At 41.4% G+C, this 27,448-nt stretch overlaps 2 protein-coding genes across 11 annotated transcripts; one reads left to right on the forward strand and one right to left on the reverse strand.

Moving 5' to 3' along the window:
* The first annotated feature begins 9,214 nt into the window (after window positions 1-9,214).
* On the forward strand, window positions 9,215-11,374 carry dnajc19 (DnaJ (Hsp40) homolog, subfamily C, member 19). 2 transcript variants are annotated; one of them, XM_034531038.1, is made up of 6 exons: window positions 9,215-9,331; window positions 9,691-9,742; window positions 10,405-10,478; window positions 10,697-10,776; window positions 10,910-10,980; window positions 11,188-11,374. In XM_034531038.1, the coding sequence occupies exons 1-6, from the start codon at window positions 9,329-9,331 to the stop codon at window positions 11,256-11,258; spliced, it is 351 nt and encodes a 116-aa protein (XP_034386929.1). In that variant the 5' UTR covers window positions 9,215-9,328; the 3' UTR covers window positions 11,259-11,374. The 2 variants fall into 2 exon arrangements, with proteins under 2 accessions (XP_034386929.1, XP_034386930.1); XM_034531039.1 differs by lacking the exons at window positions 9,215-9,331; window positions 9,691-9,742 and adding an exon at window positions 9,755-9,862.
* Window positions 11,375-13,973: 2,599 nt separating this feature from the next.
* fxr1 (fragile X mental retardation, autosomal homolog 1) lies at window positions 13,974-25,930 on the reverse strand. Of its 9 annotated transcripts, none has more exons than XM_034530700.1 (19): window positions 25,689-25,930; window positions 23,812-23,864; window positions 23,605-23,698; window positions 23,444-23,515; window positions 22,523-22,671; window positions 22,158-22,251; window positions 21,831-21,947; window positions 21,203-21,373; window positions 20,621-20,699; window positions 20,136-20,245; window positions 19,882-19,974; window positions 18,636-18,767; window positions 18,191-18,470; window positions 17,986-18,079; window positions 17,760-17,887; window positions 17,049-17,246; window positions 16,706-16,783; window positions 15,924-16,009; window positions 13,974-15,734 (listed from the first exon to the last, which is right to left on the reverse strand). In XM_034530700.1, the coding sequence occupies exons 1-19, from the start codon at window positions 25,824-25,826 to the stop codon at window positions 15,567-15,569; spliced, it is 2,334 nt and encodes a 777-aa protein (XP_034386591.1). In that variant the 5' UTR covers window positions 25,827-25,930; the 3' UTR covers window positions 13,974-15,566. The 9 variants fall into 9 exon arrangements, with proteins under 9 accessions (XP_034386591.1, XP_034386589.1, XP_034386592.1 ...); XM_034530698.1 differs by having other exon boundaries at window positions 19,882-19,977; XM_034530701.1 differs by having other exon boundaries at window positions 19,882-19,968; window positions 25,689-25,929.
* Between the last annotated feature and the right edge of the window lie 1,518 nt (window positions 25,931-27,448).

Raw genomic sequence — 27,448 nt, forward strand, 5'->3', positions numbered from 1 at the left:
CAAGATTAAAAAAGTATATATCTGTGAGGATCTAAGGGACTCTAGAGTAAGGAATGCCGAAAGCAAGTTTTTAATATTAGAACCAGAAAGAAACTTGCTAAATGACTCATATGAAATACATAGCATTTAGGAGTAAACTATAAGAACCACAATGTTTGTTTGAGATGTTTACTTTGCACACGGCACCCGTGCTTCCACTGTTTACCTGAGGGGGAACCGGATGAGGAATGTTACACTTCTGTGACGATGCCATGGGTGCAATGCAGAGCAGCGGCCATTCACTAACAGAGAGACTCGCAAGTGACTTAAATCTCTGCTCAGACATTACTGCACTATATCTTTACATAGAACATTGTAGTTTGAATGCATAAAACATTCAAATATTTAAATATATATATATATTCAAAGTACACATATATTCAAATTTGTGAATTTACTCAAAAAATTATGTTCACATTAACTGCAATGTAAAAGCAAAACGATCGTACAAATACATATTTGTGGTTCGTCTTTGTTGGGATAGGTCGGTCGGTGTCTGGCATGGAAAACTGAGCAAAAAACTAAAATCAATGAAGGGATGAATTTTGATTTAAACATTACAGTAACAAAGCATTCATCTGCTGTTATCAGGCATCATCAGCAGGCAGAGCACGCTGCAGTTTAGGTGTTTGACCTCAGAGTTTAGTTATCATAACAGGGTGGTGACCTCACGACCTGCAGTCATTACTGCTGCCTCCTCCAATCAGCCCTCCACAGCTCTGATAAAGCCCTCTGGGGAAAAAACAGGCTGCTGGATAGAGGTGACATTAAATGTGTGCGTGCGCGTGTGTGTGTGTATATGTGTGTGTGTGTGTGTGTGTGTGTGTGTGTTTAGGATTAACACTTTGGTTTAAGGTTAAGATTAGAATTAAGATGAAGTCCAGGTGAGGAATGGGGTTAAAAATGAGCATAGTTTGGTGTTGGGTTAAACGGTTACTACAGTAGGTGGAATAGTATGTGATTGACAATTTGGGGTTAAAGCAAGATACATTTTTATATTCTAATGGATTTAACATCAAATCAACATATATTCTTTCCCACTCTAAAAGGCTCAAAATGTCACTGAAATAAATTTGAATTAATCAGAACATGAATCTTTTAAGGATTTAAATAAACTACTTTTGGGGCATTTTTTTGCCTTTAATTAAAAAATATCTGGTTGAGAGTTGACAGAAAAAGGGAGGTTGCAGGGGGGCGTGACATGAAACAAACATCCCTGTCTGCATTTGAACTGGGCCTTTGACTACATGTATGAATGAGATGAACTGGGATCTGATGCAATGACTTAATCTTAACCAAAGAATGTTGGATGCCAAAGGATGCATAGTATGATATTATATTATGGACCTGTGTCTGAGGTTTTGCAGCTTATTATAATACGTAAGTCAGATCTTGAACACACAAAACTGAATGCTGAAAAATAATGAGAAGTTTTCCATTTATGAGTGATTTCTGTTATTTTAAACAACTAAAATATCCAATTTTTGAGGGCCACACATCTCCCCTGGTACACATCATCACGTCTATCTGGGACCAAACCACCTCTTCTCCATTAGCACACAGATTACGATTTTACATACTAAACATGTGAAGATCTTATGGAATTGGATGCTCTGCAACAGTTTATAAAATAGCTTAAATTAATGAATCTGTAACAATCCAATAATAAAAATATATAATAGAGGCTATTTTTATGCATTTAGTACTTACCTTCGATACATTTTACTAACTATACTTTCATTTTGCCAATGCAGCACCTGTACTTGGAGTATTTCACAGTGTGGTATTGCTACTTTTTACTCAGTAAAGGATCTGAATACTTCCACCCCTGACTCAAGTTTTTACTTAAAATGTACTTTTTGCACCTGAAATCACAGTCTGATTTGGATCCAGTCTGATATGTGTAATTTTACAATGAGTTTCAATACGATTCAGAGTATGGATGTGCAGTGGCCCTCTACTAAATGTGCACTTGCAATGAAAACACATTGAGGGTCAATGAGTTGGATACGTCAATGGTAAGAGTACTAAAATTCAGTCCCAAGGCAAAATGCAAAAATATTTTCAAAACCTGACAGGAAAAACAAAAGAGGTAGAGTTTTAAAGCACAACAGTGCCAGCAATGTGTTTGACTGACACATGGAGAAAGAATTTAATTTAGAATCTAGATACAAATAATATGTATATTTTTGTCCTTGAGTGAAATGAAACGGGATATTTCATTCATGCCATGATATCGCTACTGCGTTTCTCTATTTTAGCCCACATAATTGGCATAACTCATACTCTATTAATGCTTTCATGCATTGCAGTTTAATTAGGACTCCTTATTATTGATCCAGAGTTTGAGACAGTTGATGTAACAGTTCAGCTCCACACCTTCTTTCTGTTAATAGTTGTTTTCATTATATCCGTTTGTCTATTAACTCTCTTGTCATTTCAGACCCGGTCATTCACACCTGATCATCCTTCATTCCCTTCACCTGGTTCTCACGCCCATCTCACCTGCAACCCATTCCCTCGTTAGTCACTCACTACTTAGGTTCCCTCACTTGCACTTGTCCTCTGCCAGATTGTCTTGTGTTTTGAGACCAAGTTCTCCAGTGTGTATTGGTCATATTCTGTTCAGTAAAGGACTATTTCTTACTACCTCCGTTTCGTCCATTGTGCTTGGGTCCTTGGTCTTCGATCCGTGACAGTTGAACAGGAGCTCGGGAGGTAACCCCGGTTGTTTGAAGGGCCTGTTGCATTCAATGTCAGCACAAAGTCTGCAAGTTAGCACCCTTAAAACTTCCTTTGGACTGAAACATAATGTTGGCGAAAGAACTGCATCCACTTGTGGTCTTGAAGGTTGCACGGAAATACTAAGATGTATCGTAACCGGCTCTACTTTTGTTTCATTGTGTTAAATGTTGCATGCTGTTAATAGCAGGGGAGTTCTCTAAGGACGATGTGTTGTCCCGGCCTGCAGTTAAATAGCTCGCACATCATTTAAGGGGGAAAAAAGATTTGACAGCAATTATGAGAATGATAAAGAATCTAGTCAAATAAATCTCAGAAATCATTTCAAATAGAGCGTGTCCTTTCTCGCTGCCTGTAATGTACAGAGGTAGAGTACGAGACGATCGTAGTCCTTTCTCACCAACAACAATACATCATGATACTGCTTTTCGACTTTTACCTCCAGTCTCCTATCTTGTTACATAATCCACATTTCTGACCAAACAATGTGGGATAACCCAGCAATCAACCCACAAGTAATGTGAGATGAGTCTTTATCCAGATGGCTCTAATAAAAATATAATTAGGGTATTGAGACTTTCCTTTTCCTGACTTATGTTTCAATACATTTTTTCAGGGGATCAAAACAGTACTTGATGAAACTCCCTTAATAAATCAATACAAACTGTTTTTAACTTGAAAGTAATTTGCTTGAATAAAGAGTCGAATCCAGATCTTTTTATAAAAAGAAAAGATTTAGTTAACTAAACATATCATAAAAAACAGTATAAACAAGATCCAGACTGATGTTCAAGTAAACATGTTAATGGTGGTTAATAAAGTGTGAGCATGTGTCAAAAATGTATAAGTATGAACGTATTATGTCAAAAAGCCAAATATAAGTATGAATTTATCATGTCAAAAAGCCAAGTATAAGTATGAATGTATCGTGTCATAAAGCCAAGTATAAGTATGAATGTATCGTGTCAAAAAGCCATGTGTAAGTATGAACGTTTCATGTCAAAAAGCCATGTATAAGTATGAATGTATCGTGTCAAAAAGCCATGTGTAAGTATGAACGTATCATGTCAAAAAGCCATGTATAAATATGAACGTATCATGTCAAAAAGCCATGTATAAGTATGAATGTATCGTGTCATAAAGCCATGTGTAAGTATGAACGTATCGTGTCAAAAAGCCATGTGTAAGTATGAAAGTATCGTGTCATAAAGCCATGTGTAAGTATGAACGTATCATGTCAAAAAGCCATGTGTAAGTATGAACGTATCATGTCATAAAGCCATGTATAAATATGAACGTATCGTGTCATAAAGCCAAGTGTAAGTATGAACGTATCGTGTCAAAAAGCCATGTATAAGTATGAATGTATCGTGTCAAAAAGCCATGTATAAGTATGAACGTATCGTGTCATAAAGCCAAGTATAAGTATGAATGTATCGTGTCATAAAGCCATGTGTAAGTATGAACGTATCATGTCAAAAAGCCACGTATAAGTATGAATGTATCGTGTCATAAAGCCATGTGTAAGTATGAACGTATCGTGTCAAAAAGCCACGTATAAGTATGAACGTATCGTGTCATAAAGCCACGTATAAGTATGAACGTATCGTGTCATAAAGCCAAGTGTAAGTATGAACGTATCATGTCAAAAAGCCATGTATAAGTATGAATGTATCGTGTCAAAAAGCCACGTATAAGTATGAATGTATCGTGTCATAAAGCCATGTGTAAGTATGAATGTATCGTGTCATAAAGCCATGTGTAAGTATGAACGTATCGTGTCAAAAAGCCATTTGTAAGTATGAATGTATCGTGTCATAAAGCCAAGTGTAAGTATGAATGTATCGTGTCATAAAGCCACGTATAAGTATGAATGTATCGTGTCATAAAGCCAAGTGTAAGTATGAATGTATCGTGTCATAAAGCCAAGTGTAAGTATGAATGTATCGTGTCATAAAGCCAAGTGTAAGTATGAATGTATCGTGTCATAAAGCCATGTGTAAGTATGAACGTATCGTGTCAAAAAGCCAAGAGGAGCATCACGTCTATTGGCAGAGACTCCAGAAAAAGATTGGTCAGGAAAATAATCAACTGGCAAGAGGTCACTGCATCATCCATCAAAAAGCCAACAGAGCAAACTGGCACTCAGTTCAAACTAAACCTGCGGGAGAGTTCACGGGTTGAATTCACTCCCTCAGTGTTTTCTTTCATCTTAGGACAATCAAAGAGAAAGGGTTACATCACAGGGCAACGACAGCATCACCAAACTGCACACGAAGACCATCTCAAAAACTTCTGATCAACTGATGACACAACTTTTATCATCAGGTACATCTTTCCACGAGGAATGAATGACGCGGTGCAAAGCTCACTGCCACATCAAAGCATGCCGATCACCTCGGTCCACATACATTTTTAGCACAATGCAAATGCGTTTGCAACTCACAAAACACAATCAAATGCAGCCCTGCATGATCAAAAACGTCATTAGCATCCCTCTCCATCTCCTCCAGGCAGCCTCGTAGTCTCCCTCCTGAGTAAAAACAAATAATAAAGCCCCCTCTGTCCCTATAGTATCGTATTGTCATTCCTAATCACTCCTCAGAATCATCAACAATCTCACAACTTTTTTGTATTCCTATTCAGCCCTCTCTGTTTATGCAGTTCCCAGAAGGCAATGCCTTATAGACTCTCCCTCTCCGGTGGCAAAGATGTCAGGAAAACAAATAACGACGGGAAGCAAAACAAAGTCTCCTGAAATACCTTGTGGGTGCCCAGAGGAAGGCGCTGGACAGACAGATGAGCAGATAGGTTTCCTCTGTCCTCCTCTCTCAGGCTGCCTCCTCTCTCGGCGTGCTGTGGAGAGTGACTGCTCACAGCCCGCCTGGCATATCTAATTAGAGCCAGGCTGTTGCCACTATCGGCCAGAGGATCTACCTCTCCAATCTCTCCTGACTCAATCTTCCCCATCTCTGATTTTCTTTTATATTTATGCTGGAATATTTAATTGTAGACAAAAGGTTACTCTGGGCTCTATTCATCGCACACAGGCAGAATAATCTCCTTTAAAAGGCTTGACATTTCAGGCTTTTCAAAAGGGGCTGAAAAAATTATATCCCCGCTTTTGTTAATCAATGAAGTAGAACTCCCCCGAACAAAAGAATTAAATTGCTTGGTTGGGTTAATAAAACACACAGAAATAGCGGCTTCCTGTGGGCTTTTGTGCTTGCCACTGGCTCCCCCCATATGCAACCAGCACTGTAATTCCATATGATTTGGGGGGCAAAACTCTCATTTCTCCACACAGTTGGCTTTTTAAATCCTATTGAATGAGCAGTCTGTGAGGCTGGCTGATTGGGACCTCTTCCCTGAGCCTGGCTGCCTGGCTAGCAGAACAGGCTCTCGCCATTCAAATATGACTTCCACTAAGGACAGACAGCGGGGTCCACTACAATTTACAATTTCTATACTGCCCCTGCCTCAGAAAAACATTGTAATTATGCAAATGATAGGGGCAATAATTAGGCCCTTCACTGTCCCATTGTGTTAGCTGCCGCCGTGGTTCGGTCCAACGGCAGGAGAGACGCAGCAGGGCCGGTTTGGGTTTAAATTGCTCCTTACTGACAGCCTGCAGATGTTCACAGCATCTTCCGTGCTAACTAGCCATCACCCCATATATGACACAGTGGCAGCAAACTCGGATTGATCTGTGGGAGAGCTGCCTGAGAGCTGGATGCTGGTGCAGCAGACAGCTGTTGTTTATCCAGAGGCCTACTGGTATGTGATGCACTATTGTAATGGTAAAACAGCCAGCCATGCCACTCGAAAAGACTGAACCTGATGCTTTGGCTTTGTGAATGACTTGAAAAGTGAATTGATGCCAAACGTTTACCTCTTCCTTGATTACAATACGCCGACAGTACAGGCATGCCGTTGGGCTATTGAGCTGCTCATGCTGGCATAACGTACAGGTAGCGTTCACAGGTAAAATAGTGTAATTAGACTTCCAGAAGCTCTCGTCTCTGTGGAACCAAATGTCGAACAGCCAAGATTCCTCATAATAATTCCCATTATGTTGTTCTCCCACACTTTGGATGCTTCACCCACTATTATGAACTCAGTTTCAGCATCATCCTGGACAGGCCTGAGCTACCATCCAAGTGTTAACTGTAAACAAGTGGCCACTCTACTAAATATTACCTTCAAATGTGCAAAAACACCTCACAAACTCAAGGAGAACACCGAGTACAAAAGCTGCTTCGCTGTCTGGGTTGGATTTTTCTGAAGAGTTAATGATATTAGAAATCACGTTTCAAAAGAGTGTCAACAGCAACAGTTTACAGTTAATACTCTGAAGACATAGAAAAACTAGCTTTTTAGTCAAAGAAAACTATACTATATGAATTAACTCTAAATAGTCTGAGAACTCACATGATGATTGCCATTCATTAATACATTGCATTGGATATAAATCTGGACAGAAAGAAGGCTTGTATAAAGCATGCATAGTTTAAGCAGCAACTATCTTTGATGTCAACGGCTCAATCAATGAATGATCAATGGCGACACATCAAGAAGTATATTGATGCTCTGCAAAGAGCTCTTATTGATTATATAATAATCAACACTTATTTCTCTATAAATGTCCTGTGCAGTTTCCCATCTGCAATCATCTTGTGTCACGTCATTATTATATGAGGATATTAAAGCCATCATTGCTCCTAATGTGCCATATATCAAATTGACAGTACTAATGCGTGAAGTAGAACTTGTCATAAAATAATTTTGCATAAAAAAAGGTGGTGCACACACGTGGGTGTTTTAAAGGTATTCTGGCCACGTATTTCCAATCTAAATGTATAGGACAGTAGAGATGATGTCCATACCGACCTAACTGAGCAGAGATCTACTCTGATAATTGCCGTATGGAAGTGCAATGCATAGAGCGGTATTTAATCTGGCAAGTCTGCTAAAACATTGTACCCACTTTCTCCAAAACAGTTCAGGGGAGGTGTGTAACTGGTCAAAGGGATAGTACTCATGTTGTGATCATGGAGGCCTACGTTCTATTATTATTCAATAATTATTATTTATTATTCGATCAAATGCTCTTCTCCATCCTCCCCAACTGCTTTCTCTCCAATACATACACACATGTAGCAGGTTTATTTGTAACAGACACATCCAAATACTGCTTTCACACACACCACAATTTCCTTTTGTAAAAGTGAGGAAATGAAGACACATCGGTACTTTCAACGTTTCATTGAAAAAGAAACCGGTAAACCGGTAAAACCTCCTCAAATTAAACACTCACCATTCACAACCCTTTCCACCACAAAACTGACTGCAGAGGCCTGAGTTCTTCCTGTGTGCAGATGACAACAGCATTACACAAACGTTGCCGTAACATAAATCTAATGTTTTTATTTTTTTATTGTGTTGACTTAACAATCCTTACACTTTCAAATGAAGCGCAATTAGTATTAGACTAATTGCACCATTGCTCAACTTAAGCAAAGAGAGATGTTGCAGTGTAACTGACATGGAGAGGTTCTTTGAACATGCTACACATTTACTTTTCATTTATATATCCTGTAAAAAGTCACTTGTGGCCTTGCTACACATTTACTTAGCATTTATATATCCTGTAATAAGTCACTTGTGGGCATGCTACACATTTACTTAGCATTTATATATCCTGTAATAAGTCACTTGTGGGCATGCTACACATTTACTTTTCATTTACATGTCTTGTAATAAGTCACTTATGGGCATGCTACACATTTACTTTGCATTTATATATCCTGTAATAAGTCACTTGTGGGCATGCTACACATTTACTTTGCATTTATATATCCTGTAATAAGTCACTTATGGGCATGCTACACATTTACTTAGCATTTATATATCCTGTAATAAGTCACTTGTGGGCATGCTACACATTTACTTAGCATTTATATATCCTGTAATAAGTCACTTGTGGGCATGCTACACATTTACTTAGCATTTATATATCCTGTAATAAGTCACTTGTGGGCATGCTACACATTTACTTAGCATTTATATATCCTGTAATAAGTCACTTGTGGGCATGCTACACATTTACTTAGCATTTATACATCCTGTAATAAGTCACGTGTGGCCACTCAGTTTAACGAACAACACAAGACGCTGGCAGCATTTAGCTCGACCACGTAGCAATAAAACTAGCATAGATAAAACATGAGCAACCTTCTGGGGCAACAACATTTAAATAAAGGGATTAAAATTAGGTTCTTAAAATTAATTAATTAAGTGAATTACCGCCAAAAAAAAACGTATCCCGTATTCGCAAGCGAGCAGGTGAGGGGGCTTGAACAGTGTTGTGGGCGGGGCTGGATGTTCAGAGAGGAGAGAGGGGGGGGGGTGCCAACGCACGCCAACGCTTTTACGACAGTCCTCCGCCATTTCCGGTACAAACACATGCACGCCTGAGTGAGGAAAACATGAGAGGTCAAAAGTTATGATCCTAATCTTTCATAGAAACGGAACGTAACACACAGACATGGTAAGTCGGACATGGTATTCACTATCTGGGGCCGTAAATGGACCGTAAACGGGTTTGCGGAGCAGGACTCTGCCGAAAAGTTGTATGACGTTCATTCTGAACGGCTACGCTAACGTTAGCTTTACCCGAGCGTGCGTGACCGAATCCTAGCTGACGTTTACCGCTTTGTGGAGCCAGCTAACTGACGTCAGTTTGGTACAAAGACGTCGGCAGTAGCTAATGTCAGCTGCTTGGGCTTCACGACAGGCCACGGGCATGTGGTGCGTATTTACGTTACGCCCGGTGGGTCAGCGTGTTAGTCGGTGCAGGTGATGTTCTGTGCGTCTCCATGACGTCTCTCTCTCTCTGTGTACCTGCAGGCCAGTTCCATGGTGGCAGTGGGGCTGGCTTTGGCAGCAGCTGGATTTGCAGGTGAGTGTCTACTATGAAAGCTCACTGTTGGAAAGTTAAGCTGATCGTTTGGTTCTTCAGCGGTGGGATCGGTCACCTTGACGCGACTGCAGGGTCAAAGTGGACAGACATAGTCTGAGTGTAAGTTCTTCTCTTGAGGTGTATATAAGTCTGCTTCACAGGGAAGAGGAGCTTAAAAACAACTGTTGCAGACAAAAACAAAAAAGAGCAATAAAAACAAGAAATGCAGAAATTTAAAAGAACAACAAATTAAATTTTTATCAGATAAGTCAACTCCTGAGCACTGTTTTTCTTTATAATACCTGCAGCAATCCAAGTTGTTCAACAATTCAGTACCCTCTATTAATATAATGCAAACATGTTAAAACATGGTAACATTGGTTATCGTTTACTCTTGTTGAAATTAATTATTTAAAGAACATTGTATGTAATGCGTTTTCCTGATGTAATGTGAACGTGTGTAATATGGCTCAGTCATCACTTTAACATACATTTGCCAGATGGATATAGAGATGGGGGAAAATAAAAATAGCTTTTAAACATCTCCCAGCCAAGATAGCTCTCTATCGTTGCTCACGTGACTATATATAGCGGAGACAATTCCCCTATAATATCATATTATATAAATATGCCGCATGCTTCCCCTCTTCTCTGTCCTCCAGGTCGCTATGCCATGCAGGCCATGAGGCATATGGAGCCTCAGGTGAAACAGGCCCTTCAGAGTTTCCCCAAGACGGTAAGAAGGAAAACATGCATGCCCGAAAACATGCATGCAATAAGTGTATCTCCAAATGGAGATACACTTATTGCATGCATGTATTGCATGCATCTGTAAGTGTGCATTACAGATACCTCTGAATCTTTGAGTTTTCTTTTGTATGCAAAAGTAAACTCAACTGTATGTTGCCGGTAAGGGGGCACGTCATGTTGAGCTCTGAACTGTGCATGTTGCAGGCTTTTGGAGGAGGGTACTATCGTGGTGGATTTGACCCAAAGATGTCCAAGAGAGAAGCTTCCCTGGTTTTAGGTGTCAGGTATGTTCTATCTATCTATCCCACCAGTTAACTCCACCAGTGAGTTACATGTTCGATGTTAGAACTCAGTGCGACTATTCACACAGATTATTACAACAATAACTCACAGTTGCATCACCGTTCTGTCTTGCAGTCCCACAGCCAACAAGATTAAGATCAGAGAGGCACATAGAAAACTGATGACCCTGAATCACCCAGATAGAGGTAAGTGAGGCATTCAAAGTTCACCATCGGTTCCTGTAGATGCTGTACGTTACAATTAAGTGCGTGGATGACGTGTCGTAACCATGGACACCGTGTGTGTGTGTGTGTGTGTGTGTGTGTGTGTGTGTGTGTGTGTGTGTGTGTGTGTGTGTGTGTGTGTGTGTGTGTGTGTGTGTGTGTGTGTGTGTGTGTGTGTGTGGGCCACAGGTGGATCTCCCTACATAGCAGCAAAGATTAATGAAGCAAAGGATTTCTTGGATGCCCAGACAAAGAAGTGAAGAGGCCGGCAAAGACAAAAGCGTAATTCCATGCTGTTTGCACTGACTGACTTGAGCGATTACCAGAGTTTCCAAACCGATTGCTCTCAAATAAAAACACGCCATACAAATTGTGACTGGAATTCTCCCTCGTTGTTATTATGTTGTATTTTAGATCTACTTTGTGTACTTTTCAGAGAGAGAGAGAGTCCAGTGTGCATTCCCAGAAGATGGGAACTTTAAACAATAGAAGTCAGTCTTAAAACACAATTATTCTCTTATCCATCCATCCATCCATCCATTATCACCCGCTTATCCGGGGTCGGGTCGCGGTGGCAGCAGGTTCAGCAGGCCGACCCAGGCTTCCCTCTCACCCACAACACTTTCCAGCTCATTCTGGGGGATCCCGAGGCGTTCCAAGGCCAGCCGGGAGATATAATCCCTCCAGCGTGTCCTCGGTCTTCCCCGGGGCCTCCTACCAGTTGGACGTGCCCGGAAAACCTCTAATGGGAGGCGTCCAGGAGGCATCCTGACTAGATGCCCGAACCACCTCAGCTGACTCCTTTCAACACGAAGGAGCAGCGACTCGACTCCAAGCTCCCCCCTGATGTCCGAGCTCCTTACCCTATCTCTAAGGCTGAGCCCGGCCACCCTACGGAGGAAGCTCATTTCGGCCGCTTGTATCCGAGATCTCGTTCTTTCGGTCAGGACCCAGAGTACGTGACCATATGTGCGTAGACCGACCAGTAAATGGAGAGCTTTGCCTTCCCGCTCAGCTCCCTCTTCACCAAGACGGACCGGTACAGCGCCTGTTTTACTGCTGCAGCCGCACCGATCCGCCTATCGATCCCCCGCTCCACCTTACCCTCACTCGTGAACAAGACCCCGAGATACTTGAACTCCTTCGCTTGGGGTAGGCAGTTTGCCCCCACCTGGAGGGAGCAATCCGCCGGTTTCCGGCAGATTGCCCCCACCTGGAGGGAGCAATCCGCCGGTTTCCGGCAGAGCACCATGGCCTCGGATTTGGAGGTGCTAACTCTCATCCCTGCCGCTTCGCACTCTGCTGCAAAACGCCCCAGTGAATGCTGGAGGTCATGGTCCGAGGATGCAAACAGAACCACATCATCCGCGAACAGCAGAGAGGCGATCCCGAGACTCCCGAACCGGATCCTCTCCGCCCCCTGGCTGCGCCTAGATATCCTGTCCATGAAGGTCACGAACAGGACCGGTGATAAAGGGCAGCCCTGGCGGAGGCCAACACCCACCGGGAACGTGTCTGACTTACTACCGTAGAGACGAACACAGCTCCTACTGCAGGCGTACAGAGACCGGATGGCCCGTGCCAACGGGTCCGGCACCCCATACTCCCACAGCACCCCCCACAAAAAACCCAGAGGGACCGGGTCGAAAGCCTTCTCCAGGTCTACAAAGCACATGTAAACTGGTTGGGCAAACTCCCAGGACCCCTCCAGTAATCTTGCGAGGGTAAAGACCTGGTCCACTGTTCCACGACCGGGACGGAATCCGCACTGTTCGTCTTGAATCCGAGGTTCGACAAGCGGTCGGAGCCTCCTCTCCAGCACCCTGGCATAAGCTTTTCCCGGGAGGCTGAGCAGTGTGATCCCACGATAGTTCGAGCACACTCTCCGGTCCCCCTTCTTGAAGATGGGAACCACCACCCCGGTCTGCCAATCCATGGGCACTGTTCCCGACCCCCATGCGACACTGAAAAGGCGTGTCAACCAAGACAGCCCAACAATGTCCAGCGCTTTCAGCATCTCAGGGCGGATCTCATCCACCCCTGGCGCCTTGCCACCAAGGAGCTTTTTGACTACCTTAGCGACCTCTGCCAGGGATATGAATGAATCCACCCCAAAGTCTTCCGGCGCTGCCCCCTCTCCGGGGGACATGTGTTTAGGAGTTCCTCAAAGTGCTCTTTCCACCGCCCGACGATGTCCCCAGTCCGGGTCAGCAGTTTCCCACCCCCTGCTGAGAACAGCCTGTGGTAGACCCTGCTTTCCCTTCCTGAGCCGTCGGATGGTTTGCCAGAACTTCCTTGAGGCCAACCGAAAGTCCTTCTCCATGGCCTCCCCGAACTCCTCCCATGCCCGAGTTTTAGCCTCCGCGACCATCGCAGCTGCAGCCCTTCTGGCCCGCCGGTACCCGTTAGCTGCTTCAGGAGACCCCTGGGCCAGCCAGGCCCGAAAGGCCTCCTTCTTCTTATTCTTAGTGTACATTTTTATTCGCTTTAAGAAATGCTTTTATTTTAAACTGCAACATTGACACCAGCGGATTAAGTCGGACTGCTGAAGTAAGGACAAGAGCAGTTACAGCAAACAAAATGTGTTCTCCCCACGCAGCAGTGAGAATCAGTGCCATGGTGAAGGCACACCACTTGTACTAGTAGAGCTCAGCCGTTCTCTCGCAGCAGTAGTTGGATGTTTGTCCATTTGGATTAGCAATAACTCAATATAGCTCTGACGCCATATAAAAGAGGCGGATATTAAACTGTGCTTCGAGGTTGGCCCTGCCCCCAGAAATAACTATATAGAAAGATACAACATTCAATGTAGTTACATTGATTGTGATTACAGCCAACCATGAGCAGTACCAAAAACGTGGGTTTGATGTTAAATAGTTAACATTTTCATTGGAAATCCATGAAAAACTGCACCAACTTGCGTTGTATTTCTACAACTTCAGTCGTATAACTTTTCGTAAGAGAGCACGACACGGTTTAGTTTTAGATCTACATGGAAGATCAAGTTTATTTAAGAACTACCTGCATACAAAACATATTGCACATCAACCAACCAGAATGATCTTTAAAAAAAAAAAAACCATACTGTAGTAGACCCAACAAAAACACTTGGATGTCACAACTCTCAGTAGTCCAATTTTTCCAACGCATGTTTTAGTGTCAAGAAAAAGAGCTTCTCTTGTTTTAGCCTTTTTCTTTTCTTTTTAAATACTGTACATTTTTTAAATAAATAAACCAAATAAATCTCCTTCCTTAGTGGAACAGTCGTGACTAGTTTCCAGCCAGCCAGTCTGTGGAAGAACCATGAAAATGACATCATCGTCACCTGGGCTTGGTTTTCCAGAAACATCTCAACCAAGCATTGACTAACTTTTAAATGCGCTAGAATTCTGGAAGAAAAAATAAAAAGCACTTATCCCCCATGTTGTATATTCGATGAAAGTGCCCTGCTTTGTTTAGCAACGAGATGTTTCCAGGAAACCCAACACTTGATGGCTACATCTCTTTCCAGACTCGACTACAACTTTTAAACGGAAAAAGGTTATGTTTCAGTGCAATAAAAAAAAAAAAATCCTCTTGTTTGTTTCTTTTCCAGACACGCTGTAATAACATTTCTTGTATGACCAAAGTGGTTGCATATTGAAAAAACAGAAAGCAGCTAATGTCAAACTCCTCAACAGAGAGAGATATAGATATATAAAGGATAACTGGACTCATTCTCCCCGCAAACATTAAGAATAGACACACCTGATTTTAAAAAGATATGCCTCTGAAATCCTTTCAGTGTTTGTCTGCACCTGCCTACAGTGCCATGAGGGCACATTAAGCACAAGGAGACAGCTCATCTGAGGGTGACCGTGTAACACAGAAACAAGTGAAACAATTCCAGATGGTGTGCAGAGCCAGGCAACAACATGTTGAATCTACTCTCAAGGCACAACAGATGATCACATGTATGTCAAACATACTTGGGTTTCCAACAAACCGATCTGCACTGTGGTACTGCTCATGCAGAATATTGAATGTACAAACTACTTCAGATGCACAAAACATCCTGAAAAAGGTTGTGGAAGCATCTTTCCGAGTCCACCTTTGTAAAAGGCAGACATGTTTCTGATCTAAAATCCTGCTATGATAGTATTTCTTTTTTACTGATAAAAAAGTTTGGGTTTGAGTTGATTCCCTGTCTGCACGTACTGCATTCAGTCCGACCTCTCCCTGAGCTCTCAATGAAGAGTGGACCGAAACGTACAGTTCAGTAGATGTCTGTAAGTCTGTGTGTTTGGCTATCTTTGGCAAGCTCATACAGGAAGAACTTTTGTAAAAAAAAAAAAACTTTAGTAAATTGAATAGTTGGACATAACACGTGTGTAAAGTGGAGGTTAAGGTTCAGATGTCTAAAACTTGCGCAGTGAAACAGGTTTCAAATACTTGTAAAGTAAAAGAAGAACAGTGCTTGTTGCATTTAAATGTTTCAATTTCAAGGCTGCCCCAGAGACAGGGAGATTAAATCAAGTGCAGCCAAAGAATTTTTAATATTTGAAACCATTTCCTTTGCTCATGTCTGACTAGGAGAGTCCATTAACAACAGGTTGTGGGTTAGAGTCCCCCTGGTAGGAGACTTTGGCGGGAGCTCCGGTGGCATTGCTGCTCTCCGTGTCGGCATCATTGTTTGAGCCGTTGGTGGTTGCCGGCGCAGATGGTGGGCTGTCCTCAGCGATGGCGTCCACCTGACCCTGAAGAAAAATGTGGCACGATCAAATAATGCATTTATACATTGTATTCAAACAGATTTCCCCTTAAGTAGCCAGTAAAACAACAACAAACATGCCATGAAGCAAGATCTACATTCAAAAGTGCTTTTTCAAAAAGGTTTACTGCGATCCTGCGAACAATTTATAAACACATGTCATTTAGGAACTCACCACATCCTTGTTTTTCTTGGAGTCCTTCGTGGTCGGCATCTGTCTGCTCTGAGAATCAGCCCGGGAGATGTAGTCAGCCACCGTCACTGTACACACAAGACAACAGAGAAAAGAAACCACGAGTCATGAAAACTGTCTGTTTTCCTTTAATAACCGGTGATGGGAAAGCACATCTGTCTCACACTTTTAGAACTTATTCACAATATTGATTTTGCAATTTACACCGCCTGTGGTTTAATAGTCAAAATGGAAGGTAGCGGAAAGCGAGCATGTTTGACAGTTTGGAGAATGTCACGGCCGATCCCGTCTTCTACACTCTCCAAACGGTACTTCTGGTAGAATACACTGGCCTAACTGGAGGCCACACGTATATGTGATATCCAACACAACATCACAGAAAAGTACGTTAGAGGTCAAGCTTACTACGACACACTACACAAACCAAGAGTGCCGTTGGTGTAATTGACAGCCTGACAAGGTGAAAACAAACAAGCTGTGTTAGTGAACAAGTGTTGCACAAATAAAATACAAGGAAAAAGGAAGATGCATACTTTCAATTTACCCGGCATTCCAGTGTGGACGGTCAACCAATCACATCCAATCATTGAGCAAAAGCAAGCAACACCATGAAGTGAAATAAATCATGACGATTTAAAAAAGCTTTTTTAGTTTAGTTTTGTGTGTTAAACGAAGAAAATTAAAACAGGCCTAGTTTGCAACCTTTAAGCCAAGCCATTAGGAGAACTGATTAGGGAAGGGACACTGGCAGTTGCCATGGTTACCTGGCTGCCTCTCCTCAGGCAGGCGAATGTGTCGACGTCGACTACGGTTACGACGCTGAGGTTTAGCTTCTGCGTCATCTAAGGACGTTAGGTAATCACAAAGAAAGGGATTTGGAGCTTAAATTGCCTTTAAACCAAAGACCTGTCTTTGAACAGCACAGGCTCCTCTCAAGGCTAATATGGGAAAGTTATGAACTGCTGCTAAAAACAGCACTGCAAGCTCTAAGAAATGTATGACAGACCTTCTTACTAAGATATTCTGCTCAAGCCTACTGACTGTTTGTGACCAGTGTGTCACATGTGTGCACTGTACAGTTTTTGTGTGTTTGCATGACGACCCTACCGACTCCATTTTCACTCATTGAGGCGTTGTCCGACTCGCTCATGCCATCCATCAGTGTGGCGTCTTCGTCGGTTCTGCGCCGTCGAGATCTTCTGCGTCGGTTTGCAGGCAAGTTGGACTCGCTGGCATCTGTATCAGCTGTCTGGTCGGTCTCCGTGGCACCGTAGGCCTGGTTGTCCTCATGGTCCCGAGGCCCTGCTGCAGAGTCAGATTCACAGAAAATAAGAAAAATATGACAATACCTTTACAAGTGAAGTATATTTATTATTTAGTATATTAATTTATTATATTCACCCACCTTTTTAAAAATGACAAAACAATCGTTCCCGACCATTTTTACTGCCATTTCAGCATCAACTATATTATCTTGAAAAGTCATTTAAAAAAGATTAGCTAATTCCAATTTTGTTTTATTGAAAACATACACACATACACATGTTGGATGCTTTATAAATGAGAGCAAATAAATGCATTCAGGCAGAGTCAACAGGTTCTGGTTTATTCCCTCTCATGATTTAAACATGTAAACTACATTCAACAGAATGGGGGAACACCCACGCTGCCTCGTGTGACTCAAAGGTGTACTGCAGATAGAAATCCTAAATGAAGGAATTCTGCTAATTTATTTGGCGACCCGAAGAAACCCCATGTGTCCCACCAGGGGATCTCAACCCGATCTTTGTGACTAGCTGCTCGAAGAGGGAATTTTACCAGAGTTGTTGCTGTATCCTCCTCCTCCTCTTCCTCCTCTCCCCCGTCCTCCAGGCCCTCCTCGCCCTCTGCCGGGTCCAGGCCTCCTGCGGGCATCTCTTTGTGGTCGTGAGCCTCTCTCGCGCTCCCTGCCAGTCAGCCAGTCAGCATATCAGTCAATCGATAACACGTGTATGTGCATGCTGTAGTGACAACACAATGATGAAAAAAAGAAAAAAAAGCTCACCTGTCCTGGTCTTCTCCAGCAAGGGACCAATCACTGAGCTCATCCCTGCGCTCTGAATCCGTCTCAGAGGCGTTGGACTGCTCCGAGTTGGTACCTGGAAGAATCACGCGAGCACAGAAAGGTTACGGTTTCCTGCACACATGGCACATTTCTGATCAATTGTAAGCACCAAAGTAACAGATTGATTATTTGTAAAAGTGCCTACCATATCCAGTGCTGTAGCCATGGCCTCTGCGCCCACGCCCCCGACCGTTGTAGGAGCGACTGCCATGTAAAGAGGAGGAGGCGGCATTGGCACTGCCATCTGTGTTATACCCTCCTCTTTCCCCTCCTCCTCCTCCTCCTCCTGCTCCTCGTTCTCCTCCTCCTCCTGCTCCTCTTTCCCCTCTCTCTCCTCTCTCTCTGTCACCTGAGCGATGGACCTGGGTGATCTGACGCAACTGTTCATCAATCTGCATTCTCTCCAGACGAAGCTCCTCAACTTCCTAGAGGGGAAAAAGAAAAAGAGGCAATGGTCAGAATAAAGAGACAAAATGAGACGAAAAGAAAAGCAAGATATTGAAAATGTGTGCAATTGTATTTGTGTTTACTAAAAGTTGTTTCTTATGTAGGGTCATGACTGCACACAAATGCTTAATCATCATACACACATCTACATCACATCCAGTGTGCCTTGTGTTGCATATTCTGAATCTCGCTAGGCTGCTTCCCTGTGTATAATCCACAATCTGCCTCAGCTCTTCCTCGAGCTGCTGGCCTTCTGCAAGAAGCTCCATCATGTCCTACACACACACACCATGCAAAACACAGACAACGCACCAACACAGGACAAAACACACACATACGTGCAAAATTCACACCGCAGACCAGCAGTGTTTATGCATGAAGATTACAAAGCATTTGTATGTCATTCACAATTAACGCTGGAGGCTGAAAATATAGAAATAACTATTCTTGTTGTTTACTAGGAGATGGTAACAATATCTATGTCCAGCTGGTCAATATTCAAAACTTCAAGTCAACGTCTAGCTGAAAGTTATTTACATTGTCACATTTGTCTCAATTTATAACACTTTTAGAGGATATCAGAATATCAGAGTTTGACCGATCCTGATGTTTTCCCTCTTGTGTTTCATTAAGTGACTTGATAGCCATCCAGCCGCCATACAGCTCATGATTATGTCTTCTGCTCTTCCTCCACAAATGTTGGTATTCTATTTCGTAAATACGTGTGTGAAATCTTTGTGATGCTAGCAGAGGCAATCTTTACACTACATAATACTACTGTGAAGGGAACCTTGATAATCCTTGGATTTACTGCATACCAACATATATAAAGTATTTCTATATTTTGTCTGAGACATCCAAAGGTGTTTTATTTATATTCAATATTTTATATTTACTGATTAGTTTTATACATGTCCAGGTTTCAATTTATTTGAGTACCTGCTAAGCACAACATCAAAGCAGTGTTAATGTTTGGATTGATGAAGCGCATGCTGGTGGCCAAGTAAAACAGTTAGGCCTTAATTATGGAAATGATTCCAGCATGTGTCCATTCTGCCACTTCATGCTGACGGTGCTAACTGATTGATTGGCCAGGAAATGCAATAAGAGGTTGTTAAAACTGTGGCTTTGAGCGCATGCAAATCTGTTGCAAAAAAACAAACACAAATATGCATGAAAACAAGCCCCTTTACCCTATTTAACACACACACACACACACACACACACACACACACACACACACACACACACACACACACACACACACACACACACACACACACACACACACACACACACACACACACACACACACACACACACACACACACACACACACACACACACACACACACACACACACACACACACACACACACGTATCCTTACATTAAGGTAAGAGATGTGGTACTCCAACAAGACCTGAACATTGCCAATACTCTCCTTCGTACCGACGAAGGTGAAGGGGACCATCCCCTGTGTCAACAAAACAAAAACACAACACATGTTAGTATGGGACTGATTGAACCAAGTGGAAAGAGAATGCCTAGATTATTTGCATACAAATAGGAAAAGACAAAACTGGTGACACTCTACAAGCAGCTTTAGTGGCAGCAGAAAAGATGTGGCAGTAGCAGGCTTACTTCCTGTCGGGGCTGCTTGTTGTCTTTGTCTCCTTCTATCCTGACCCTCACGACACCGGACTTGTCCACAATCTCCTGGATGACCTTACCGTTCTTACCGATTACTTTGCCTACAGACACAGAGCAGGGAAAATATGCAAGTAAAAAAGATGTGGAACTAACAAAACTGAAACAACCTCATAATAATAATAAATACATAATAATAAATAATAATTTAAGCATCTTTGTGTGTTTTGAAAAACACTATATAAATTTGATGTATTATTATTATTATTATTATAATAAAGTAAATAACTATAGTATATGAAGGAGTTGCACATATATTGTTTTGCAATGTGTCACGCAATTCTCTCTGTCTGTAATGTGGCACTATAATCACGACCATGTATGGAGCATCTTATTTTCAGTTGCCTGTGACTTGCCCCCAAGTGAAGCACAAGTTTTGAAGATTTCCAGCTCAGGGAGTAAATGTGTGACCTACGTACCAACGAGGGCCCTGGGCACCTCAACAGAGTCCTCCAAAAACTCCAGGTAGTTCCTGGCCTTCTTCACTGCCTCCGCTGTCTGAAAGACAACATCAGAATCAGAATCAGAATCAGCTTTATTGGCCATGTATGTGTGCACATACATGGAATTTGACTCAGGTTACACGTACGCTCTCCTCGTACGTACATATTTAAATTACATAATAACAGGATAAATATAAAGACAACAATAGCAACATGTATGTACAATACAAACAACAACAGTGAAATGGGGATGTAGTGCAGAAAGTGGTGATGGGGAAAGTAGTGCAGATGGATGTGTAACATAGGGTTACTTTATCTGTTAGACACCCAACACACATACTCAGTCAAAAGTAAACATCTATACAGTCACTAATAGTCACTTAATCGTAATCAAATTGGTAAAAAAGGGTAAAACATTAACCAAAGCAACCACGGTGCGATGATTAGAATGCTTCCACATACTTGTTTTAATACGTGCAGGATATTTATTCATTCCTTTTACCCATCATTGAGCCACTCATGCGTCCCCCCCCAACACTGAAGCACAAAACACCCTACCTCTCCATAAATCCTGAAGGTGCCAGTCTCTTCATCAAGGTCAATAGCAGTGACACCTGGAACTTTCCGTGCTTGCTGAATGTTGTTGCCGTGGCTGCCGATGGCCAGGCCCATCAGATCGGTTCTCACCATAAACTCCTCCTGGAAGGACGACACCAGCTGCCTGGAGCTCTGCACAACACAAGAGCAAGTAATTCATCTTTTGGTTTTAATTCATACACAATACTTTAACTTTGTTTGTATAGCCAAAACTGTCAAGGATAATAACGTTATTAAAAGTTCAAAAAGTAATTGAAGGTGTTACAAATATTAATAATCTTTTAAAAAGCTGAAGGGCACATTGTGTATCTGTCCTTTTCATTTTAACCCTATTATCAGGAGCAATACTTGTTTGACTCCAAGTTGTTGGTCTACAAACTCATTAACTATTACTTTTTACTCTAAAGGACACTGTGTCATATGATAATTTTTACTTCATAAGTTTGTATCGTATGGTCATTACCTGCCTTTTGACCACCAACTTTTAAATGACCAGGTTTGAGGTTTTTCATTGTCCCCCCTCCAAGTGTACTAAGCTGCCTATGTGACCTCCAGGTTACCATCGTGACCGTTGTCGTTCCTAACTAACCTCCAGGTGTTTTGTGGCCTCATGGTTGCGTGACATTAGCAGCAGCTTGGTCCTGATGCTGCGCAGGTGCATGTCACTCAGCAAAGAAACACGCTTCACGGTCGCCTCATTGGTGGACTACGCACACGCACACGCACACACAAACACAAACACAAACACACAGGAATTAAAGATTTAACATATGTTGAGCTTCTCCCTTTTTGATGACGACTAGAAACAACTGAATAGCCAAGTCATCCAGTGTACAAACATCAGCAGGATATATGGTAGTTTAGATGCCATTATGAACATCTAAATGTTACCACAGGATTACAGTGAGACAGTTACCACAATCAGTAGTTGGCTTGTCTCAGGGCAGTATGAGATGCGACAGGCTCCCACGGCTTTCTTAAACTCTTTATGGGCATTCTCACTCTGGCACCTGCAATATGAGGAACATGTATTAATTAAAATGTATAAATTCCTTATATAAACAAATGGTTTTCCTGCACATCTGTCAAACAGCTGCCAGGGGATTGGGAACCTCTTGAGAGAAACGCAAAACTCTCATAAGTACAGACCATATGTAACACCTACAATAAACAATCTACTTTGTCTATGCATATTATTGTCATTAATTATGAAGAGAACAAGCGTTTGTATTGAAGATGTAACCCTCCATACAGTTGTTAGTGTAAAGCTGCTGTACGTACGCTTCTTGTAGATCTTGAGGAACAGGGACAGTGCACTTGTGAAAGGAGTTCTTGGTGATGGCCTTGTTAGGGTTGACTGGACGCAGACGCTCAAAGGTCACTATCTCATTGTAGGTGGCGTCGCAGGCTGCATACTCTATCACATAGAACTGTAAAGACAGACAGGCATACATACCTCAATTAGGGGTATCACGATATACAGCTATTGATGGTAAACATGATATCTACAATATTTGATATTGATATTATGTCAATAATACACATATGGCAATATCAAAGAAATAATCCAAATCTTCTTAAATCATTTTAGAGATGCAGCTAATAGTATAAGACACTCTTCAGCTCCCCACACAAGAGACAAAAAGCACAATGAACAAAGTTAAGGGATCACAAATTCCTATTTTTCCTCTTAATTGTAGTGCTATTAATCAATCTAGATTGTTTTGGTGTGAGTTGCCTAGTTTTGAAGAGTTTTAATGATAATACACAGACCTAGTTGTCAGCAGCTTCATATATAATGGTTGAAAGAAAATACATCCGATATGAAACTGCTCACAATGAGCTCTAGGTGGGAATGTTTTATTGATATCCGGATAATATTATTATCGTTTGTTTTTTTTGGCAATCAATAATCATGTCGTGAAAATCTGATATCGTGACCGCCCTATTAACAATCTCGAAAATAAAAATAATTTTAATAAAGCAACAAAAACTGTATTTTAGCTACATTCTTCACTCAATGCTCTGCTAGTTACAAAGTATTATAGATCTTCAGCTGCAATATTGGTCCATTTTAATGAATGATATTATAATACCTCTACAATAGAGTATCAGTAGGAATGTAATATTGTTGGAATTCATTTGTATGTAGATATAGAGTTTATAGTATAGAAATGTGTCTTCATAAGAAACAATACTCACAGCTCCCTTCATCATGCGGACTTTAGCGAGCCACCAACCACATGGCTCCTGATCATTGGCTTTGGAGAGGATCTGACAGGAGATGAAGATTGAGACAGTCAAACAAAACGGTGTAAGAAAGGAAACAAGGAAAGACAAAAAAGTAGGCGTGTCCTGCTCACCTCCACCTCCTCATCCTCTCCAATGTCCTTCTTGCCATCAGCGGGCGGTGGCATCCTGACATCATTGAAGGGCACCTGGCGCTCTGGCTGCCAACTGAAAAGAAGATGGTAATTTCTTATCTTGTTACCTTGTTGTACATTGGTCCTACATTTGTCTTAAAATGTTGAACTTGACAGCTTGAATACAGGAGAAAGAGAGCGACTCACTTGTTCTCAAAGGCAATGGTGAGAGAGTCATCGTGGATATCTTTGACAACGCCCTGCAGGACAGACGGAGACACAGAGTAAACACATAAGACAGCTGACTGATATTAGGTTGCACCTATTCAAGACACTGTTTGTACAGGACAGAAATAGTTGACTTTGATTCTTCACGCAAGTTCTCTCCTTTGTGATGAGAATTAAGGAAATATTACAACAGCATGAATTCCAGGTTTCAATTTACAGGAGCTCAATTCAAGCTTGAACACTGTGTGTTAATAACTAATAGAGGTTTTGGCCAAGACAGACAACAGCTCACAACTAAGACTATTCACAGCAAGTTCTGCTGATTATCGAGAGAAACTGAGACCGTTTTCATGTCAATTTATAATGATTTTAGGAATCAAGACAAAATTATTTTCAACCCCAATTGATTTAATTGTTAGCGTGAATCTTATTAGCAGATATCTTAAAATATGGGCAAAAACCACCGATGAGAAGAGTCCACAAGGACAAAGTGGGATTTTATTATTTATTTGAAATGGATGTTGAGTGCAGAGCTGAAAGGATTAGTTACTATTTTGGTTATCAATTACCGGATAATTATTCAAGAAAATATGCCAAATATTCTCTGGTTCTAGCGCCTTTAAAAAAAGGGAGGATTTGTCTCCATTCATCATCATTTGTAATAGTTAACTGAATACCTTTGGATTTTTGACAAACTGGGACAGACTAAACATACAATGTGAGAGAAATGTAAAATACTTTTCATCAAAAGAAAATAAATTAAATATTAAATTAAAACACAATAAAAAAACATGAGCTGTTGAACCTAATTGAGTGTAATAATTGACTAACCATTAACACATATCTTAATTGAATTGTAATACCTGTACAATGTAAGACACCTGCTCGTCTCTTTTGAAGGTGGGATATCAATTGCATTTTAATAGAAACATATAATCATAGAGACATAAGACTCAATAAATCATGAAACCAGGGTTGGGTACACAGAGAAAAGCAGTGGGGAGTGCTACAGTCTGAAACAGGAGTCAAGAGGAATAGGGGTGAGGCCAGAAAGAGAAATGACATGAAGGAAAGGAGTATAGCAGAGGAGACGAGAGAGGGAGGGAGGAAACACACAGGAGAAGAGATGGCAGGACTGTTGTACACAGCAGGTCCAGAAATAGCTTCTAAGTCTACGGTATCAGTGATCCTCTCCTGGCATGCCAGCTGGTCAGGATTGACAAGGAACAGCTGGCTCACACACACAAAAAATAACTTAGGCGTGATGAAGTATCAAATAATAGACATTAGTGGAGTAGGTGCAGTTCACCGGGAGCTCGAAGTCACTGTCATAACGAGCCACGGTGCCTCCTAATCATGACGTATTTTAATAGGATACATGATCAACTGCGTTAGTAACCAGATAAATGGCATGGCAGCTACTTACAATATGTTTTACAGCGTCAAACACAATCGACTTGAGCCGTTGGGTCGTTTGACGTCAACAGGCAGACAGCTAGCGAGTCAGCTAGCTAACGTTTAGCTCGGAAAGCTGCAACCGAACGTCAAGCACAATCAATAAAAGCCTTTATCTGTGCTATATGCCATTAATTGAACATAAGATCGTGTTGTGTCCACTCTAAGTACAAAGAAAGGTGGATAAAAAGTGACAATTGGCGAGCGACGCTATCTTAGCCCGCTAATGTTGTAGCTAGCACGGCTAGTACGAGCTAAAGGCGAGCAGCTAATAACGCCACTAGCTAGTGTGTTCAGATCGAGTCGAGCTGTTGCCGTAGTCCGTGGGATGTGCACTAAAAGACCGCATGGTGTAACGTGTCTATCGTGCCGGGCGTTAACATTGATGAGGGGGTATTTACCTTGTAATAAGCCCCGTTGGAGCCACGGACCTCCACCACCAGTTCTTCCATATTGGACACGCAAAGGATGCCGGGACGACAGGTGCTCCTCGAGGCATCGGGGCAGCAGTGTGAAGGCTGGAGAGGTAACTGCTCCATGACGGTTGGAGGCTTATTGCTTGCCTCGAAATACAAACATTAGATCCGTAAGAAGATTAATTGTGTTTCCTACTACCGATAATTCATTAAACTGAAGCCTTCAAGCCTCGTCTGATGATGCTGTATTATGGTTGCCCTGGCCCTTTAAGAGAGTGTGATGAAGGCAGTGGTGGGAAGTAACTAAGTGCATTTACTCAAGTAGACTACTGGACATTATTTAAGTACATTTCCATGTCATGCTACTTTATACTTCTACCCAATTACATATGAGAAGCCGATATTGTACTCTTCCCTCCACTACATTCATTTGACAACATTAGTTGCATCGTCCTTTTTAATACAACATATAAATCATCTAATACATTATGATATATTATTATGGAATAAGTAAGCAAGCAGTATATCAATTAGTTGGAAATAAGCTCCACATTTACCAGCTGCAGTATTACAGTTATGTACATTTAATTAATGCATTAATAATTATAATCCAGTATATGGAATAGTTCAAATTATGTCATTTTCATCCAGCTCCAACATTACAATTAAGTTTACATGTACATGCATTATTAATAATATGTAAATACTATAATATAGCGGGGTCATTCCTCCAGTATTACTTTCCAAGCTTAAAGTACATGTGTCTGATATTACATGGTTTAGGATTTTAAATGAAGGACCGCTTGTAATGGAGAGTTTTCCCAGAATATGTTATAACAGTAGTAGTGGTACTTTTTTATCGAGTAAAAGAATTCAATACTTCTTCCGCCACTTCCAAGAGCAGTCAGTTAACAACAGTTATATATTTGTATTATATTAAGGGGATTATTAGTTTGCTCAGATGGCATGCCACTTGTTTTGACTTCCTTTAAATCACATAGTTTCCGTAAGTGTCCTACAAAGGGTCCATGCGAAAATGTCTCAGTAAGCGTACATTCATTCCTAAAAATGTAATTCCCAACATTTAATTTCTTTATTTTAAAACACATTTTGACCCAATCAAAACTTGGTTTCTTCACATACGTATTACTTATTTTATATTTATTATTATTATTATTATTATTATTTATAATGCAGCTAATGAGTTTTCAAAAAAAAATGTTGCCAGGTTTATTTTGCATTCTCATTTCAGAATTCTTGGACAGGGCTGCAAAATACAAAAAAATACAAACACACATTAAACTCAACATTGAGTGGCGTAGTGAGTCCAACAGAGAGCAGGTGGCTCTTAAAAACAACCACTGTGACACCTAGTGGCCAACAGATAACCTCTTGGGGATGTTACTCCACTAGTCAGATACAGTATGTACCCTGATGTGGCACCACGGAACTGCACCAGAGATACACGGCAACGCGCAACGGGAAAACAGACTTCAACGGGTCAAATCCATTCAATATTGCTTCTACAGGAAGTCATTTGAGCAAAATAGTTTTTGGTCAATTTTGTATCAACCCGTCATGTTTGGTCAGGGGATCAATTTTAAGTTGTCACCAGTTTGGAAAAGGAGAAGTTTGCAACACAGAAATTCCAAATGACTAGAAGCAGTGGCATTGTCATGCTTTCATTTACAACATGAGAACCAAACATTTACAAAAAAGTTTTCATCATTATACCAATACTAGAC

The sequence above is a fragment of the Cyclopterus lumpus genome, chromosome 4, assembly GCF_009769545.1.
Source record: "Cyclopterus lumpus isolate fCycLum1 chromosome 4, fCycLum1.pri, whole genome shotgun sequence".
NCBI lineage: Eukaryota > Metazoa > Chordata > Actinopteri > Perciformes > Cyclopteridae > Cyclopterus > Cyclopterus lumpus.

Excerpts from the sequence above, each read along its gene's own strand:
- dnajc19 (XM_034531038.1), top strand. Across the intron at positions 10,479-10,696 it reads TTCAGAGTTTCCCCAAGACG|GCTTTTGGAGGAGGGTACTA; the intron begins GTAAGAAGGAAA and ends TGCATGTTGCAG. Across the intron at positions 10,777-10,909 it reads TCCCTGGTTTTAGGTGTCAG|TCCCACAGCCAACAAGATTA; the intron begins GTATGTTCTATC and ends TCTGTCTTGCAG.
- fxr1 (XM_034530698.1), bottom strand. The coding sequence starts at position 25,826 with ATGGAGCAGTTACCTCTCCAGCCTTCACACTGCTGCCCCGATGCCTCG. Across the intron at positions 22,252-22,522 it reads CCTCAAGATCTACAAGAAGC|GTGCCAGAGTGAGAATGCCC; the intron begins GTACGTACAGCA and ends CTCATATTGCAG. Across the intron at positions 21,948-22,157 it reads CAAGCCAACTACTGATTGTG|TCCACCAATGAGGCGACCGT; the intron begins GTAACTGTCTCA and ends GCGTGTGCGTAG.